Below are 20,423 nucleotides of genomic sequence, written 5' to 3' on the forward strand. Positions count from 1 at the left end.
CACTTTTTCATCACTCGTCTGGTCGCCTTTTTCGTCGGTGAAACCGTCACTTAAACACTATATCAGCCAATCAGAACGCATGCCCGTATGGAGCGATTGCAGCGCAAGATTTGGGCAATCGTGGAAACGACATAGGTAAACTTAAACAAGCTACATATTTTCGGTAATCGGGTCATATGACAACGAGCTGTCATATCGGAAATGATGCGAAAAGCGACGGCGGGAGGGACCGTGAGATTCAGAGCGATCACTTTTCCGGTCGCGAAAAGCGATCGCTCGAGTGATCACTAAGAGGGACGGAACAAACGACCGTGTGATTCAGGCTTTATTGTCGTTTAAACCCGCCGCTGCACTTCTTTGTACATTGTAGTACACGATTCTGCCACAACATGCCACATGTGTTTTGTTTTTCATTCGTAAAACAAGATGGATGACACAACGGCAAACAAGATAAGTTTGCGTCAAGTGTTTTCATTAAGCTATGTATTCACACACACGTGCATACACGTGCACATACACGTGCTATGTATTCAATTGTTTAAAACTAATAAATGATGTTTATAAATATTATACTCGCTTTGCTCGCTGGGGGGCTCTGCCCCCCTAGACCCCCCCGAAAAAGGCCTGCGGCCTGTTATGCTCACTGTGGTAGGTCTTACGCTTTTTGTTTGCTACTTGTTACTTAAGGATCGTTTACTTTTAAGCTGGGTAGCTTAGGTATAAGCAATATTTCCACTTTCACGTAAAACGAGCGCATGGTACGTAGGCTACAATATGAATGTAAATATTTATAAAGAGAAACGTTTTTCTGAGGGGCTAAAAAAGTAAAATAAATTTCTACGAGTTTCCCTAACTTATTCAATTCAAATACAAAAAACGTTGAGACCACGTTCCACTGTAACACCCAATGCATACGTAATATCATAACATAACGACTTTACGTATTACAATGAAAAACACGTTTATTAATCATTTTCCACAAAACTCAACCATATTCTTGATATACGAATAAGATGTAACAGCTGTTCCCCTTCGTAAGCGAATTACGTAGGGACTGAATATCAATATCTAGAACAAATGCGCCTTAGCATGAATTGGGGCTAGTATGACGAATTTTATCGTAATATAACTTATCCTGATCGCGAATGATTTCACTTCAGAAATACCTCTGTTTAAAGTTTTAATGAATCGGGATACACAAATATCTCAGCTTTAATATCCAACGCAATGCGCAATAAATCTGGTGAGTAACGGATCACAGCCTTTGGTGTACAAGACATTGTGAATGTCAAGATTTCGATAATTTTCACAGTTGAATAACTTAGTCACTGAAGGAAACGTGATTTCCGCAAGACAAATAATTGAATTCGAAATACCTTTATTTGCACTTATCTTCCATATTGTATTATTCACTGCCTATTCACTCCTGCAGCTCACGGATAACATTGTACATTAAAAAGGACATTAACGGAAAAAAGAACGTAAACAAAAATAAAAAGTTATCACCATCACAAAAAATGAAAATATAATCATTTTTACCTACCTATATTATGTAAGACTTGTTTAAAAGTCTTTCTACTACAATCGTGTATCGCCAACAAGATAAGAACCATAGTCAACAGCACGAATCATATTTCTAAAATGTCATTTAGTGCACTTGTTAACTTTGAAATTAATAACCACCACACTTTCGATGTAATGTACCAAAAAGCAACAACTAATTTCATACCTTATATATCTCCGCTTTTCATTTGAATGCGCTTTGATTTAAACAGATGTTTGTTCTTGCGGAAAGAAGACGCAAAGAAATACACTTCAAATATTATTTTCCTTATTTCCTTCCTTATATTTATCAGTTTTTCGTTTTAATTCCTTTGTCTTCATTCCCAATTTAGCTCCTCTTGTTTGCATAAACAAATATGTTGCTATGATTGTTCGTTTGTATGACTACCGCGCCGCCATTGGAATTTGGTGGCCATTTTTTGTACTAATCCCCATACTCAATTTTATATGAATTGACAGACAAATAATGGTAAATTTAGTGTTTTCATAATTTTTCCTGGGGTTTCAGACAATTTTAGAGAGGGTCTTCATAAGACTTTTGGCCGTATCTCGTCTCCTTCACCCCAAACATTTGTATGAGTGAGTGAATGAATGAATGAATGAATGAGTGGTCGTTAGGGGGCTTTATAGAATATAGATGAATTGAAAATAATGAATGATAATAAAGTATTCTTGATGACAATAATTTCTTTGTATCATCGTAGTGCATAAAAATTTTTGTCGTAAAAATCCTGAGGGGCACACATGTGTACCACTCTACACAATATTTTTCAATAAATATTTCTTTCAAATTTCACTATAATTTTATTTTTTCCAACCACCCTGACTATGTAACGAGCCTGAAACAGCTCAGATGCTGATGGGTATGAATATATTAAGATTTATTTAGCAAATATTATTTTTCAGTACGCGGAATTCAGTTGGTGAAGGAGGGGGATAAGATAGCTTCGTGAGTCGCCTTCCCCCCGAATCGACCTGTGCAGCGTTTATGAGGACCCGAAAAGACGTAACGCAAAGCCATTGCTACGGACACATTAATCGTATTGGTTCTTCGGGTTAATGGGAGCAATATTGAGTGCTTCTCTCGTCTGGTTTTATTGTCTCCCAATGACACTCTGAGCTTAACTGCCCCACGGGTTCATGAGCGATCCTAAATCTCGATTTGTCTCGCATCTCTGTGAATCGGTGCGGCACGTTCGTATTCGGTTCATATTTTCAATTTGAAGCCTTGAAATGCTTCGTAATCCTTTTCTTCAGAAATATTTTTGGTGGTATTTATTTTCTATCGTCCATTAATCTTAATATGAGCATAATAGTTTAATACTAAGAAAAACTTTAATTGATTAAAACCTCTAATGATTGCTTTTTAACATCTAAGTTTGTGTATAGGATGGAGTGCAATAAGATGAAAGGCCGATTGAGATTGTAATTCTCCAAGTAGGACTTAAAAAAATGATCAATAAAACTGATCCTCACCATATAATTCTATTTTTTCACTATCCAATAGCTTATTGGCAATGGCGTGCCCACCTCTCCCCCCCCCTAAATCCGATGAAGATGAAAAATAAAATGAAGCGATCAGGATGCTATTGGTAATTACTGATATGTTGCTACATTTGAAATTTATATTAACGGATGCAGTGTTGATCGTAAGTTCTTTCCGACTCAAGTATTAATATTTTTAAGAGCAATAATTATGGTATGCAGCTTTATATTCGTTATCTAATGAATTTGTTGCACTTTTTTCACTGCGGAAATAAATCTTGATATGATAATACCTTGTGATAATATGTACCTCAATTAATTGTTTTGGGCAGTTTTTACTTGTGTACGCTTGATAATCATTCTGGTTCTTACCCGTTTAGAACGCTATGATGGGGTATATTTCACACGGAGTCAATATGGTAGATTCTGAAATTGTACTTAAAGCAGGAATAGCAGCTCTATTATATGCAAAAATATCTTTTTGTAATGCAAATAGTACAACAGGTAGATTAATATTAAAGTTTGCCAATTTTTAGTACGGCTGTAAGCGTGAGCCCTTTTTGTCATCCTAGCGCATGATGAAATAAATATTTAAACCGAATCAAATCCCCTTTATCTTGTATATATTTTTTGAGAATTAAACCGGTTAGTGGTAACACATTGATATCGCCTTTTCGAGAAATGGATGTGGATGCAATGGGCGATGTGAAATCATACATTCCTAATGCACTAATCAATTTCCAAAAACATATTCCCTAAATTCATGGTGAAATACTGCACTTGATTCATAAATATTCTTCCTCCAGAGCTTAATCTTGAAAATCAAATTTAAAAAATCCTTTGTTTGCATCTATCTCAACTTTAATGCTCAGTACTTGAGCCGATGTTAAGCACAATGGCCCGGAGGAATGCCTCCTACCTCAAGTTGAGACGCATTAAGTCCACAGAATATATATTCATATCTTGCATGCCCACAATGCATTATTTTTTATCATCTTTTGGTAGACCCCAGCTGTATTCCGTGAAAAAATAACGCTGAAAAAGCTTTTGAGAAAGAGTTCTTCAGCGTGGAAAATGCATCGCAGAGTCGTGGAATTTGGATGCCTCTGGCAATGCTTTGATTTGAATTTTCCTCCCAAGCAGCAGTACCTGTTATTTGGAAAATATCATCGTTAAACTCTCGGAGTTATGAAAATCTGAATGGGAAGATTAACAAAAACTCGCGGAATTTATACATCTTCGCAGTTTTTGCAAGAGAATCCAAGAATGCTCGTCTATTCAAGGCTCCGGTCTCGTTTTTTTGTGAAAAAAGCAATACTATTGATAAAAGAATCAATTTGAATTAAGATTTTTTGGCTAATGTGATTTCTTTTAAATTAGAAATTTGCGTGTTGGGAAATCCAATGCATTTTGAATAAACAAAGCAATCGAACTGAGCGTAAGGATTATCCTTTTGAAACGGTTCTTCTGATTTAATCAAAATTCCATATCCGCAAATTTTAAGGTTTCACGAATACCTCCTCATTCATACTAAGTTCAAAATTCTCCGCATATGATTCAAGTACAATTTATATACGCCCTGCGGTCCTTAATGACCTGAAAGACTTAACATTCCGGAATTTGAAAAAAAAAACCTTCTCAACCTCTCGTAGAAATCAATTGATTTTTGTGTTTGCATTGAACGTAATTCATACGTTAACATGAACCAGGATTATGAATTGATAAAAAATAATAAATTATCTCCCGGAGTTCATTTATGACGAATTATTTTGCTGTGAACGCTATTCATACGGGTATTGCAAATCTATAAATTGTCCATGTAAGAGATCGGCAATCAATTGAGGCTTTACATGAAGATGGATTTGGATGAACAGCTTTTTTACTTGTATCTGCTATCTGAATGTGAATTACTTAGTCAAAGTTAACGTAATTCCTACTTAAGATTGAGGAGAGAGTGAGTCATAGAGTATATTCAGATTTATGGAAATTCACGTTTCATGATCCACCGTGAGGGCATAGCTAGGATTGTAGCATAGAGTAAGTAAATTAAATAAGTATTTAACTTTTTGACTGTATTGTTCGAGTCAAGGTCTCATTTCCAATTTACTAAAGCACACATTAGATGTCAACGCTTCAAAAATTTATATTTCATTTTTAAGGCTTTCATTCAATGACTTTTTTGTCGTTACTGATTGAGTCTGCAAATATAGTACTATACTAAGTACTTACTGTGCTTACTCTATGGTTGCATTGATTAAAAGTTTGACTTCGGGATTAAGGTTGGCATATCATAAGGCGGTAAATAATGATGAGCATACTTGCGCCATGAATTATTGACGGGAATGAATTTTGATGGAATGATATTCCCTGCGTATGCCTATTTTTCACGTGATCGTGCAGGAGGGACTACTTCGAGACGCAGGGAATGTATATTAATAAGATTTCTACGAGCGAGAAATACTCCTCGTCGTCCTCCAAAAAAAAGTGCCGGAGTAAAGAAGTAAACGTATAAACACGTCCAGGGAGCGGTCCCTCGTACCCTTACTCCCTGAAGCATAATAACCATGAAATGCCTTCATTGTTGAGGGAAGTCCATATGCCTTCAACGTAACGCAACGATTCTCACAGGCATACCCTCTGCTAACCCCCACGAAAGCTGACCATCCGGTCCACGTCGCCCGCATACATATGGATGAAGGCTGTTGTTGAACCAGTCTGCTCTTAAGGTAGCCACAATGCCTTGAATCCCTTCCTGCCTTTTTCCTAAGGGGTCAAATGGGTTTGCCACCCATCCAAGGGGTCCATTCCCACACATAACTAATTGAAGAGAGGTTGATTCCGGCTTGTCTTGAGTTCCTAGTATGACAAAGCTGAGCCAATATTCAATTAGGAGCTTATGAACAATAACCGTGAATAATATTCACTTTCACAGGATACAATAGCAAAGGTGAATAACAGTTAAAGAGTAAGAAAATAACTGCTTTTGGTCACCGAAACTTTTAAATTTTTGAAAAAATTAAATTTGGTATAGAAACTTCTCATTACAACTTTTGATTATGCCTACAAACGTTTACAAATACGTGAGAACACATTGATTATACCTTTTCAATCTAAATATTGACCAGATATGTTTATCAACTTTTTATGATATTTCTTGGAGTTTAGGTCAATTGAAACCAAGTTATAGCCAACGTTTCGATTAATTTAAAATCATCCTCAGGGCTATGAAAAAGTAGTAATAATACTAGATATGTTTATTAGAATGAGTTTTCTTTTTGAACTTTTATCATATTTTCAGACTCAATTAGTAACGACAAAATACTCATTGAATGAAGGCCTTACAATGGAAAAATTAATTTCTGAAATTGTTGTCACATATTGTTTAGTTAATAAAAAATAGAGCTTTATTCTAATAATTTGGTCTGAATTTATAGTTATTATGAACAAAAAGTGATAAAATTTGAGCTGAGTCAAACCAATTGGAGGATTGTTATACGATGACTTTCGAGTTAAGCAACATAATCTTCAGCGTGGCGTAATATCTTACATATGCATGGAAATAGCTAGATAGATACCTATGCACCATCACGAATAAGCGGTAGTAAAAGTGATGGAGGGTAATTCACGTGACGGAAGTCTTCAGGCGACAATTAATAAATGGCCGAATTTTTGGCAATGTTGATACCAAGTGTAACTTGTTTTGAATTTCATTGATTCGCACGAATCTGAAAGATTACTATTTTGGGAACATATTATTTGTCAAAATTGCCATGGGCGTACCCAGTGAGGGGCACGGGGGGACAGCTGACTTCCCCCCCCCCCCCTAGAAGCAAAAATCGCAAAAGTCTTTAAGCAAAATCAGTGCTGAATTGAAACGAAAGCATTCAACAAATTTTCTTTAAACTCACGAAAAATGATATGTATTAGTATAAGATACCTATGTAACTAAAATAAAACTGTTTTTTCAAGGAAATAATCTCATAAACTAATGTCACCACTTGGTTTGCTCCCCCCCCCCCTAGACCATGGCTTGCCCCCCTCTAGACCATGGATTGCCCCCCCCCCCTTAGTTATGATCTTGGTTACGCCCTTGAAAATTATTACATTAAACTGATTCGAAAATTACTTCGAGTCTAAGGGGAAAAGTAAAAATTTCATGTGATTAGAAAGGGGATGTTATAACAGATGGTTGGTGGATGTTGGGAATGAATTTCCCAGCGACGCCTCTGAAAGACAAGAGGGCAACCGTCGGCGCCAACGCTCCGAAATCATCGCCACCTCCATCAAAACCCTCTCTCGTCTGCGTCCTATCTTCGCCCTTCCATCGCTCTGCATATATCGCGGGTCCTCAACCCTTTCTCCTCGCCACTCACCTCTCCAACCTACCCCTTCACTTCGTTTGCCCCCGCCTCACTGCCAACCTCCCCTTCTTTGCCTTCTCACTCGTCGTTTGAAACCGGGCAACGGAGCCAACAATCCATTAGATGTAATGGCTTGTGCATGTGGGTGTGCTTGGAAATGGTCAGGTAAGTGTCACGGACAACGCTGCCTTTTTCCACTCCTCATTCATTGCGTTCTAATGCGCTCGTTTACCAAATTTCTTTTATTGACGATTGTGATGGGGATTGAAAAATGTGCGATCCATTTTATTCCTCTTTTTCGATTCGTCGTCTGATTCTCGAGGTATTCGCGACGTAAAATGGACTAACTTAACCTTTTCGCAGATAAGTTGATGACGTGACGAGCTCATGCCGAGCGTATTTCCGCTTCTCAGACACTTCTCAATCTTGTGCATGAGCTTCACGTAGTCTTTTGTTGTTTATACTCTTTTAAGCTATACATTGACCTCCTGTGAAAGGTTATTCCCAGTGATGGGATGTAAATTGGTAATCCAATTACTGTTAACGGTTAGGAATTTGGTAATTTTAACTTGTAATCGTTACATTTAAAAAAGTACTTTTTACTGTTAACTACTCAAAAACTCGTTCAAGTACCTAATCGTTGCATTTTAGTAATCAAAAGTGAAAATTTGAATTGTTAATCCAAGAGCCGTAGCGGCTATATTAACTTCTTCCACAGGTGTACATTTTTGCAAATTTATCCTGCCAAAAAATATACACCTGTGTCTGAGGTTAATGTATTGCGATATCCTTTATTGCGACAGTAGCATGCTTTGATAATGGAAAACATGTCGTTTTACGAAACTTCGGTCGATTTGACGGCAATAACCTGGTGCAGATCCCTATTAGAATACCTGAATTGTATTCGCGAGGAAAAATTAAAATCGTTTATATTTGTCTGCATTGATGGCTTAAGGTGTCGGTTACTAGGATTGTACAGCCATTATCTGTGCTTATGGTGTAAACGTCATAGTTGGAGTGAGTAAATATATAACTCCACGGCAGTACCTATCACATTCTCTCCCGTGAATGGTGCCCGCGTTCCTCGCCGAAGAGCTCGTGCTCAATACATCATCTTCCACGACCTCAAACCACTCCAACCCTGCGCCCGGGATCTCGGAGTCTCTTGGAACTCCAGTCCTTCCCATGAAACATGCCCTTTCCCATCTCCCGAGCAGCCTTACCCCTCTACATCGTCTGCATTGGTATTTCGAGGCGGGCTTACGCTCCGGTGCGGTCATCCTTGGTGTTCTAGTGGAATGTGGAACGTGTAGGGGAATTGCAGAAGGCCATGGAGTGGGTTGAAGCTTGAGTGGGGGGAGAAATCTGTTCCAAGTTCAAAGGAAAAGGAATGGCTCGCACTAGAAGTTCAAAATTGACCTAACCCTATCGGTAAGAAAATAGTTATTCTGTAAAATGATGAACAAGTAACAATCGTAAAGGGGATAGGGTTGCTGTGGTGGCTTGAGTGCTGTCTTCCCACCCGGCGGGCTCGGGTTCAAATCCCGGGAGCGGCAGAGAATTTGCAAAGATTGCTCGATCCCTGCTTGAGTGTTTTGTGGAGGATATTTCAAGTGTAAATTCCGTTTTACATGGGACACGTACTTGCACACTCTGACGTGTGTACGAAGGCGCAGTCAAAATTGAGTCGTGTAAAGGCCATTTTACTCGGGGTACGGAATTGCGCAGGTTAGAACTGCATTAATTTCTAAAATGGCGTGGAATTGCGCAAATGCATGAACGAAATTAGAACATGGACTGCTATTTTGCCATCTCACGTCCACGCATTCTCGCATGTGTTCTAGCAATTCACCGCTTTACACGACGCAATTTTGACTGCGCCATCGTACACACGTCAGATTTTGCAAGTACGTGACCCGTGCAAAACGGTCTTAAAGCGGTGAATTGTTAGAACACATGCGAGAATGCGTGGACGTGAGATGGCAAAATAGCAGCCCATGTTCTAATTTCATTCATGCATTCGCGCAATTCCACGCCATTTTAGAAATTAATGCAGTTCTAATCTGCGCAATATCGTGCCCCGTGTAAAACGGCCTTAACACTTCGTCCGTCGCATGGGACGTTAAGATGTGGTCCCCTTGGCGCCTTTCGTTGAGAGCAGGCTAATGTCGACGCCAGGTTTCTCTCCACCCTTGGCTCTTTCCCATTCCCTCATGGCGCAAATGTCCTCAGCCTTCGGTCGCCTCCTCCAAATACCATTCCAAACCAACAATAGTAAATAATTACAGAATAATCAAAGATAAATCCCTACATAACGAGACTAACGAGCCAAATAAAATATTTATTAAATATGACGTTAATGCATTTTCACAATGCCTTGGATTTCCGAAAATATTGCTGCAAACAATAAATTATATAATTATGTGTTATAAAATGTTTCTCAGGTATTAAGCTAAGTAGGCCTTGAAAAATTAGCATTATTTTAGTATAAGATTTGGTAAACCCGCTTAAATTTGCATTTATTGGCAGAAAAGAGATGAAGCGCATCGTATATCTCTTTTTTCTGGTTAAAAACGGGCCGACGATGAACTCGAGCTGTATTCACTTGTTTACTGGACATATATTTCTTAAAAGGCGGATTAGCCAGATGAGCAGCGAGAAGTTTTAGTAAGACATAATTGTAGGTTAAAAAGAAGGGGGGATATTAGAGAAATGTCATTGTTACTCACCACAGATGGGTCTAACTACTTATAATTACAGAATTTATGTTGGTAAAAAAACTTTTATTTGTTGTCATAGCTTCATACTAAATTTCTTCTCTTCATCTCAGAAAAGAGATAAATCATTAATGCATTCTTCGATTATCATTGGCATTTTTATATCCATGTGTATCTTACATCCGCGAAGCAGGGGCGTGTGCAGGCTTAATAGTATAAGGAGCAGGAAGTGCTGGAAGGAGTACACTTTATTGAGTGCTTGGGCGTCTTTTTGAAATGGTTTACCAGAGAAAATAATGGTTGGAGCTAAGGGTTCTTAAAACTTTATTAATACATGAGAACGTAATAAGAACACCTAACTCAATGTGATGTGTACTCTATTGTCGTTAAAACCCGAATGAATGTTCATTTATTTAAAACAAAATTACTTGCGTAGAAAAATGCAAAATAGGTCAGTGTAAAACCGCAAACTCGATATAATTATAAAATAATGAAGTTGGAAAACCAAACCCTATAATAATGTAGTTAGGACGTCGTAGAGCTATTATTTTAAGGCTATGGCTGGAAAAAGGTTTCTTGCGTGAGTGGAAATGTTTTTTTTCCTCCATTGAAGAGTTGGTAGACGCTAGGAATGCGTTCGTCCGTCGAATGAAGCAGGTAGACGAGAGGAGAGTGAATGGGGCATTAAACAGGCATCTCCCCGTGGGCCAGGGAGGGATGGTTTTTGCGAGCAAGGTTCATGGGGTTGAGATGAGACGCCAGGCTCCTCGGAGAGAACAAGGAAAGGCTGAGAGATGGAGCGTGGATCGTAAAACGACGCTGGGAAAGGCGGGAGAAGGGGGACGGGAATTTGTCCTTTATGCTTGAGAGCCCGACAAAGGCTGAGTGTGTGAGATACGAGACTCTTGGGAGGAGGTAAGCGAGCCCCGCCAAATTCAAGCCTGTGTTGCGCAGTGTTTTGTTTGTTGTAAAAACAGATCCTCACGAAAAAAATGCCACCTAAAAGGAGGAAGTATACTTTATTCCCAATACCTGAATGCCCTAGAATTTTTTCCTGAAACTATCATCTACATACTACTCCGCAAGCCAGTGGCGCAGCGAGGGGGGGTTTTGGGGGATAAAGAAATTTTTAAGTTTAATCCATTTTACTTATTTGGATCAGTATTACTTATATAATAGTGTAAGGATTAATCAAATATCCCTCAGAAAGCCGTAAAAATCACCATTTTGAACCATTTATCTAAATTTTTTCGGGCGGAGGGCCCCCGCACCTCCCGCTTACCCTGGCGGGTATGCAATATCCCCAAGCCCCCCAGTATTACTTGCGCCTAAAACCCCCCCTTGACTTAATTCCTAGCTGCGCCCCTGCCGCAAGCAGCCCAAAAATGCGTGCGTCGGGGGGTGTTAGGACAATAGCCGCTTATATACAAAACAAAATGCTCAAACATAATTACGACTAGCATTAATTAAGTCCTCTATGGTTCTTGGGAGAAAAGATATCACGAATGAAACGAATCATTATATAAGGAGCAGGAAATGCTTGAGGAAGTATACTTTATTGAGTGTTCGGGCGTTTTTTTAAAAGGTCGACCAGAGAAAAAATGGTTGGAGCTGTTATTTTAAGGTTACAGCTGGTAAAAGGTTTGCTTGGTCCATCAGTTCGGGAAGATATCTCTCGTAATTTATCGTCCTCCTGGAAATATATTGGGGCTCTAATATGAGGCTCTCCAATATATCTATTCTAAATAGCTCCAGAAATCCTAGCCAAATTCGCAGCCTCCGAGTCTCCTGCGGATCCCATCCTAATTCACTTAACATCTGTGTAACGCTTTCCATTACCATGTTGAAATGGTTCATCGTTTTAATTATTAAGACCATTATACAAATAAGGAGTCTATTTCGTACACCAATGGTTTTATGACCGCCTAATGCGCTCTCTTAATTTACCATTACCAATAGGAGAAGAAATGGAGAATAAATCCTGCTAAAACCCGTGTCTGGTACCTACTTCCTACTCTAATGGTCATTTGACGTAATTAGTATGGGGTTTGTGCTAGAATTCACCTTTAATTTATCATCTCACTCATCAATACGTACTATACACTTACAACCGTGAATTACTAAGAGTTCTTGAACTATATTTTAGAGAAGTCTCATCGTTCCACTCTGCAGATAAATTTACCTATTTGTAATTACGGCATTTATGTTGGTAATAACTTTTATTTATCATCTTAACTTCATGCTAATTTTCTTCTGCTTACCTCAGGAAATACGAAAATTATGTATGCATTCTTCGATTATCCTTTGCATTTTATATACCCATGTGTACCTTACATCGGCGAGTTAGGGGCGAATCCAGCTCTAATAATATAAGGTGCAAATAGATGTAATTGTGAGATACAGTAATTTAAATGCCCACGTAAAGATGTAGAAATCTACAACTAAAGTTGTCTACATAAGCTAATATGGGTGTCTAAATCTTAAGGGCGTCTAGTTTAGCTAATACGAGAATCAAAATATAATAAAAACTTGACCCGGTATGCCTTTGACTCAACGTTTATGTGGTGAGAGCAATTATACAAGCATCGTGTTTGCTTGGTTATACGGTCACCTTGGCATCAAAATATTATTAGCGTTGTAATTGCAATGTACTCTATTCTTTAGCTCTCGAAGCTTGAAATTTCATAATATAGTTAATATAGCTTGAAACCCTTTGTGTAAATTACGTAAATATTGGAATTGCGTTTTAAAGTTCTTTGTCGTGGTCTATCGTTTAAGCGCTTTACCCTACATAGAAATATGTCCATCCAGAGTGTTTTCTCAGTAAGCCAGGGGTTAAAGGTTGAGGTGGGCTTGCTGCGACCTTTTGGAAGTAAATTTGCTGAGCAGGATCTGGAGTTTGTTTGTTGAGGCAAAGATTTATTTTGAAACGCGGTCACAAGTTTTGTAGTTCAGCAATGTTTGTTTCCATAAGTGTGTCACGGATGCAATAGAAATGCTTTACATGTAATGAATCCTTCATCGCACCTTTAGGTATTTACCCTAAGGTCGAAAGATGCATATTAATGAGGCGTCCAAATCACAAGCCACAGAGGACGTATAAAAAATATTTCATTAGAGATGTTAGTCAATACTACCTACAAGGATTTACTAGGTTTTTTTATGAAACCAAATGATCGAAACTGTAGACTCTATTTCTTTATTGAACGCGGGAAGTTATTTTAGTAAAAAGCGTTGTAAGAGTTAATTATGAGACGTCACGGTTGAGGTTTGGTCCCTGAAATACCGGGAACCTGTGTTTTGGGCACTCTACCTCGCATGGGTCGTTGACGGAGCACTATTGACACGGCCGCGTCAAATTCGAGCGTTAAGAGTGTCTACAGTTGACCCTCCGCTCAATTTGTGTCTGAGCAGATCATGCAGCGAAGTGAGATAGGAATAGTTGCATATGGGTGAGGCTTGGAATTGATCAAAAGCCCTTGGCTCAGGGGTTGGGAGGAAACACACCACTTCGCGTTGAGCTCGCGTCTTTATTGCCGCAGCTTTTCGGTCCCTAACCATTCCCTGCTCGTGTATGTTGCCCTTTCTTTGCACCAATCATCAGTGGGTTCTCATTGGCTCAAAGCCATCGCTTTGCTTGTGCGTATCGTTTGCTGATGCAATGTAAGATGAGGCTTGACTTGATTTTGAATTTTATTTAACCCGGTCCGGATGAGGCCACAATCCGGCCCGCTCTTCCCCTGGGCCATTTTTTTTTTTTTACAGTGTCAGGTATTTAATGTGGAATGCAATCTTTTAGCACGCAGGACAAATAATGTCATTTGTATTCCAGTTCTTGCCAAGTCCGAAGGGCAGGCAAATGGGTAAAATGCGCCCTTCGCCATAAAAAATTGATGCATCAGACAGCCTCCACGTATGATGAAATTCAAAAACAAAGATATAAATAAATAGATGGGTAAATAAATTAATAGATAGAGGTAAAAAATTAGATCTTGAGTTAAAATTTGTAAAAGTTCCATTAGGAAAAGGATTGGTGACAGTAAAATATTAATATAAAAAGTATAATAGAATGAATAATTATACTTAAAAAATATCTTGTTAAAAATAAAATTGGGCAAGATAAATTCGTTTTAAGCCGCAGTAGTATTATTATCTGGAGATTGACTCTTGGAGATCACTTTAGAGAACGCTTTATTCCCTCTCGGCCGGTGGTATTTTGACTTCTTACTCGCTAAAAACTACTTTATGAAATTGAAAATCTCTGGCAACATAGAGTGATCTTTTTTCAATGATTTCCCCCATCTCAAATATGAAGAATTTCCATGAAGTCACTAATCTCATTAAATTTGACGTACAAGAGAATTTTAAAAAGAGTAAACTTTATATCTGTACTCTTAACATTTCATGATCATCGCTATAAAGTTTCAAAAGGAGTCGCGGCACTCTATAAATGCGTCATTATATAAACAAAAAAGTATTTTTTCACGTAAAAATACTGGTCAAGTAATGCGTCTTTTCAAGTGCTTTAGCGATGGAAAGGTATGCGAGAGACCAGAGCTTGCTACCAAAGTCTTTTCGTGTCATGAGTTCAATGACTGTCAATCGATTCGTGTGCTCAGTAATATTTCTGTTTTTTTTTAGGGGAAAATACTTACAAAAGATGATAGTACGGAAGTCTGAAAATTATTCATAAGGGATTGATGTTGCTGAATATCTCAGTTTTCCAATTGCGGCCGATAATGCAACTCCTGTGATCCGAACGGGCTTTCACGCGCACCACCCCTATCTGTCCTCGCTGCTTGACCTGCCTGATACAAATGGAGTGAGAGGTCAACTGCTGACCCTGCAATGATTAAATTTGAAGTGACTCCGTAACAAGGTGTGATGAACGGGCCGTGGAACACGTAGTAGTCACGTCGTGATGCGTCGACGCTCTCCATATCCCGATCTCTCCACAGAGGATGAAGGCGCCATGGTACTCCTTGATTGAATCTTCTGCGGTGCCCAATTCCACTGTTTATCTGTGTATCTATGTGTAATTTTTTGGCAGTGAAATAAATATCTTTATTGCTATTATTATTTTCATTATTATTTTGGCACCTAAAATTTGTATTTCACTCGTAATTCCGAGGTAACTCGTCATAGCATGGAAAAATTAGTATAATATTTTTTTATTTATCTGAAGCTTTTCGGGGGAGGGAGGAGGAATCTATCCCCTCCTCCCTCATCATTGATACTACGTCTACGATAGATATATCCTACTACTCGAGGATAGAACTATTACGAGGGGAAATAAAAAACTCGTTATACTTCACCATCGGACAGTCAGATTCAATAAATCATGTATAAAAAAATGTATTGTTTTACAGAGCCGTCGATTTTTTTCGATTAAAACCGATATTTCGACTGAAATTAAGATTTTTATTGAAAAGTCACAGAATAAGGAGCTACGGAAGGCCGTAGGTCCCTATTCTATGGAAAAGTCGAGCTTTTACTTTCGATTAAAAATCGATTGCTCGAAAAATCAATATTTACCGACATTTTACCATCTATAGAATGATCTTCGTTTGCTGTGCATGAGTGTTTTCGAATTTATTATAAATTAATTTTTGTATAAACTGTATTTTTTAAAGAACCGTCGATTTTTTCGATTAATCGATCTTTCGGTTCAAATTACGATTTTTGTTGAAAAGCCGAGCTTTTCGTTTCGATTAAAAATCGATATTGACCGGCATTTTTCCATCGCTAGATTGAACTCTATTTTTGCAGTTTTACTTAAAAATTTCCAACCATTTCAACTCACTAGGTATGGCCAGAAAAATACGGGCTTGAATAGTGGATGGCAAAAAAATCCGAGGTCGTAGGATACATGCCTCAGGGAAGGGAGGAAGGATGGGGTATATCTTTCCTTTTGGAAGAGAAGAAGAGGGAACGGTGAGCTTGGGGGATTTTGGTGGGAGGACTCAAGGTGGCGTGCCGAAGAGGGAGCGGTGGCTGGGGAAAGGGATTGGAAAATGCCTCTTGGCTGCTACAAGCCGAGGTCTTAAAGACAATGGCCCTCCCCTACCTCACCTCCAAACCTTCCTCCTCCCTCTTTATGTGTGTGTGTGGGAGGTAGATGAAAAATTTATACATATGTAGACGTGAAGTGAAGGAAGGTCTCTCTCGTTCGCAAGGCCGCCAGGAGCACTCTGTAAATTACTCCGGAATGGATTTTTCCTCGTATTTATTTCGAAATGAGTCTTCTTTTTTTGTTTCTATCGATTTTCCAGTTTTTATTCCATCGCTTCTCTCGTCCGGCTCCTTTGAATCCAACCTCGGGTTGTCAGTGTCGGTGGCGGCGTTTTGCTGCCCGTGACGTTCTTCCATTTTCATCTGATCTTTCCGTCTTCGTTGCACTTTCGGAGCGTGAAGTTATTTTTTTCCTCCCTTCGTTCGACGAAAATATTCGTGTCGTCACGGTTCTGTATTGATTAGCCGATGCTCTTCGAAAACACGAATTCCCAAGCTCTCTCTCTCTCTCTCTCTTGCACGCGGTGCTTTTGTGTGTGATTGAGATTCATTCTCATTTGATTAAGAGGAGGGAACGAATCAAATGCGCCCTGGCGTTCGTTCCGCTCGTCGTTTTATTGAATCTGTTGTCTCTTTGAGATCGAACGAGATTGAGAGAGTCATTTGGTGATTAGTGCTGCTTGCTTTTGATATATGTGATGAAAAGCGTTTACTACTGAGGTCAGGGTTAGATTCAAATTTGAAACTATTTATGCCTAATGATGTTTTATATTGTTTTAATGGCCATTACTTAGATGGCCTAGGTACTCACCTTCGGCTTCATTTGGTGGAATTTTATTATATTCATAGTATAAAAGTTACCTTGTTTAAATACTTGCATATTTTTATAATATATTTCATTCATTTAATAAATGTGATAAATAATTGAATTTGGCAATTAATTTGTATAATGAGTTGAAAGATAACCTGAAAATTAAATATTAGAAAATAATCCAAAAATTCATTTAGAACAATTCCGGGAGATACTACAAAGCCTATTGGTGGTAGGGAAACCTAGCTAAAGCGGCTTGCGTTGGTAGAGGATGGTTATGACGTCAACTATGATTCCTGTTGGTCGAAATGTGGCAATCAAGATTGACATGAAATGATAGGAAAAGCTTTGCGTGTGCAGGTGAAATTTTTTAAAATAAATCATTGGCTTGATTGTTGTTCTAATGCTGCAAATGCATTTTGCTGACACAATCATAGATACGCTGTCTCAAAATTATGAAATGAAAAAATGTTTCCAAAGGCATTCTTAATGTGTAAAAATTGTGCCCTTTTAAAAAAATTCCAACGGCTGATTAATCTGCAATGGGAACATGTTCAGATTTAATGGCGAGTGAATATTGAATCATGTTACAGTATTTCACCAAACGACGAATGAAGCACGGTTCACTGGTCATATCACTTTCTAGATAATTCAATTACAAATTCGGGCCTTTTAGAATTATCTGCGTTGCGATAAATCAAGGAAAGAACCCCAGTGATTACATTTCCCATGATTGGGAAGACGATCAACGACAAAAAAGAGGCCCAAAGGTATTGGAATCAAGACTTTGGAGGAAACTGAAGCGGGGTAAACTTAAGTTTTATTTTAGACCTTCCGTGAAAATTCCTTAAAATCCTGAGAGTATCTATGGGGAACAGGGATGGAGACGGGACGTGCGGGGTCATGTTCCTGGGGCTCTCTCATCATTTACCGCAGCTGAGACGAAGCTTTGGAGGGCGGATGCAGATCAATCAGGGATGAGGCGAAGCTGGATAATGAGGCGGCCGGGGAGGCGGTGAATACACGCGGCTGTGACGTCTCCTCGGATGATAATCACTCGTTTCTCCCCCACCCTTTGCATCGCACGAGGATCGAAATCGTAACCTTTTGAAAGCGCCATCGCATGTCGGTGGTAGGATTGTGGTCTGATTTTGTGTCATTGGTTTTAGCTGTAGTGCGTGATGCCATGAAATTGATTTTTTCCCTTTCAGGTTGTTATATATCAAAATTTTTTCATGCTAGCGCTGTTCTCAGCACTTTTGTAACCTATTCCATTGGGAGCGAATAATGTCTTAAAGGTTTATTCCTGGTTCATATTATACTCGAAAAATTTATGTACATTTCTTATGTTGAATTCAAAGTGACGACTTTATTGCTAAACAGCCTAATTTTTTCTTTCATTTCCACGTATCATCCTTGATGATGAAAAACTTGTTTGCCAATAAGTCTTAAACGTAAGGTTCTCTTCTTTATGTTTACGGTGAAAAAAAACTTTGTAGGAGTGATACGTTGAATCTGATTTAACCAGTATAATACGTTAATAAGAATTTCTACATCGTCGTACAAAGAAATATTTGGCTTAAGTAAGGTAGAAATTTAAAGGCAAGCCAAATATTTCTTATCCTATTCTATTCTGAAGACTCCTTTTTTACTTTGTTGATTTCCCTCATTTTTGAAGTAAGTTTTTCCTTCCCTAATTGATACGACTCGAGGGAAATTTTAGTGCTTTTGATAAAAATCGATCAAGTCCTTCGTACCCTGTGCTCCTGAAACTCTCTTGCTCATGGCTTAGTTTGAGTTCGTAAATGCACATCCTCTTCGGAGGAAGCTCCAGTTTCACAGATTCAATCCATCTATGCTTGAAATCACTGGAAGAAACTTTCTTATTTATAAATTCCTATTACAGACCTTTCCACTTTTTATACAGTGGTTAAAGTTTCTATTTATGGTTCCCTCTGGAGTAGTGACTCGAAAGCGTGTTCATCTTTAAATTCGAGTCGCAGGAAGTATCAGCTTAATCCTTAAATGGATAATGAGTACTGGCCTACACTTTTATGAAATCGTGTAGCAATTGACTTTTTATAATTTAACTTTTTACGCGGAACATGGGGATTTGTGCTGTTGAAGTTCCTTATGAAATATCCAATAAACAGGTTTACACTGCCTGAAACCAATTCTTTGCGACTTGTTTAGTAAGAAAGGTTACAAAGATTTTTAATCTGACCAGATTCTTCACAATCGAACCATCCAAAATAGAATCTGTCTTACCTAATGAGAGACGAAGCCGAGTCTGTTCAAGTCAAAACTGAGTTTAATAAGCTACTGAATTAGACACTGCTATGGCCCTCAACAGAAAAAAATACTTCCATAAAATGGATGATAAAACTAAAAAGAGGGAGGACGAAGCTGTACATTGAATGAATATTGTGCCTCTCTATGAAATGAAATCGTCTTTGCAGCTGAAATGTTTTTCTTAAAATGGTAATTCGCTTTCGCAAACTTTGAGCTATAAGGTTTGTTTTATTTCATGTTACTCCTAATTCCATTGCTGCCGTTCGTGGAATAAATTGAACGCCGTCGGATAGAATGGGAGTTAGGTCGAGGGTAACGTGGTTTGTGAAGCGCGCCTTTGAACATCGTAGCCCTGCGTGCAGCCTCTGGCCGTCGAGAGTTTCTGCTTGGCTTAAGGGAACTTGGCTCTCAAAAAGCGCCCATCCTCCTCAATCAGCGACAAAGGTGCAGGCATGGGGCGCGGAATTAACGGGGACCTTCGCTGACACGGTTATTCCCGGGGAAAATTGTCCTCACCTCCGGCACTTAACAAATATAATCATTCTCTTTCAAAACAACGTTTCACGCCCTTATTCATTATCCGAAACAGCGAAAAATGCTTGATATCAGATTATGGGCTTGCCAAAAAATGTTTTTACCTTTGACTTGATCACCGAAAATTAATATTTTGTCGCTCGTATTTTTTCCTATCGTGAAAATGCATTTAGTCAGCTTTGCAGAATTACCGCATGCTTTACGCTCAAAAGATAGGTAATTTGAAGTCATGTCAATGAAGGGGAGGGGAGAATGTGATTTGGTTGCCAAAAAATGCGGGTGTTAAAAGTTAATATGATTAGATAATAGTCTGGTTTTATGTTTCCTATTGCGGAATCATAATTTTTTCAATTACTTATCCCCAAATGTAAAAATATATCTATTAGGTGCTACATTCGGGGAAAGGGTGTATATATGTGTCTCTCTCCGTTATTTTATATAGTTATAAATGTGAAGACTTTATAGAAAATAGATGAATAAACTTTGTAGGGTTGACTAATGTATTTAAAAAAGCATCATTCTGGTTTTACAACGAAGTAACACCTTTAAGTGTTGTAAAACTCGGTTTATTGTTTTTTTAAAGTATATTAGTGAACCTTTCTAGGCTTATTAATATATTTTCCGTAATGAAAAGGATTCGCACAGTTA

At 38.5% G+C, this 20,423-nt stretch overlaps 1 protein-coding gene across 1 annotated transcript in view; it reads right to left on the reverse strand.

Moving 5' to 3' along the window:
• LOC124155179 overlaps nt 1-8,596 on the reverse strand; it is a 188,168-nt gene extending 179,572 nt beyond the window's left edge. Inside the window, exon 1 of the mRNA XM_046528896.1 lies at nt 8,457-8,596. Coding sequence (XP_046384852.1) covers nt 8,457-8,596 — 140 coding nt within the window. The remainder of the gene's footprint in view (nt 1-8,456) is intronic.
• Between the last annotated feature and the right edge of the window lie 11,827 nt (nt 8,597-20,423).

This window comes from Ischnura elegans, chromosome 3 (genome assembly GCF_921293095.1).
Source record: "Ischnura elegans chromosome 3, ioIscEleg1.1, whole genome shotgun sequence".
NCBI classification, from domain to species: Eukaryota; Metazoa; Arthropoda; class Insecta; order Odonata; family Coenagrionidae; genus Ischnura; species Ischnura elegans.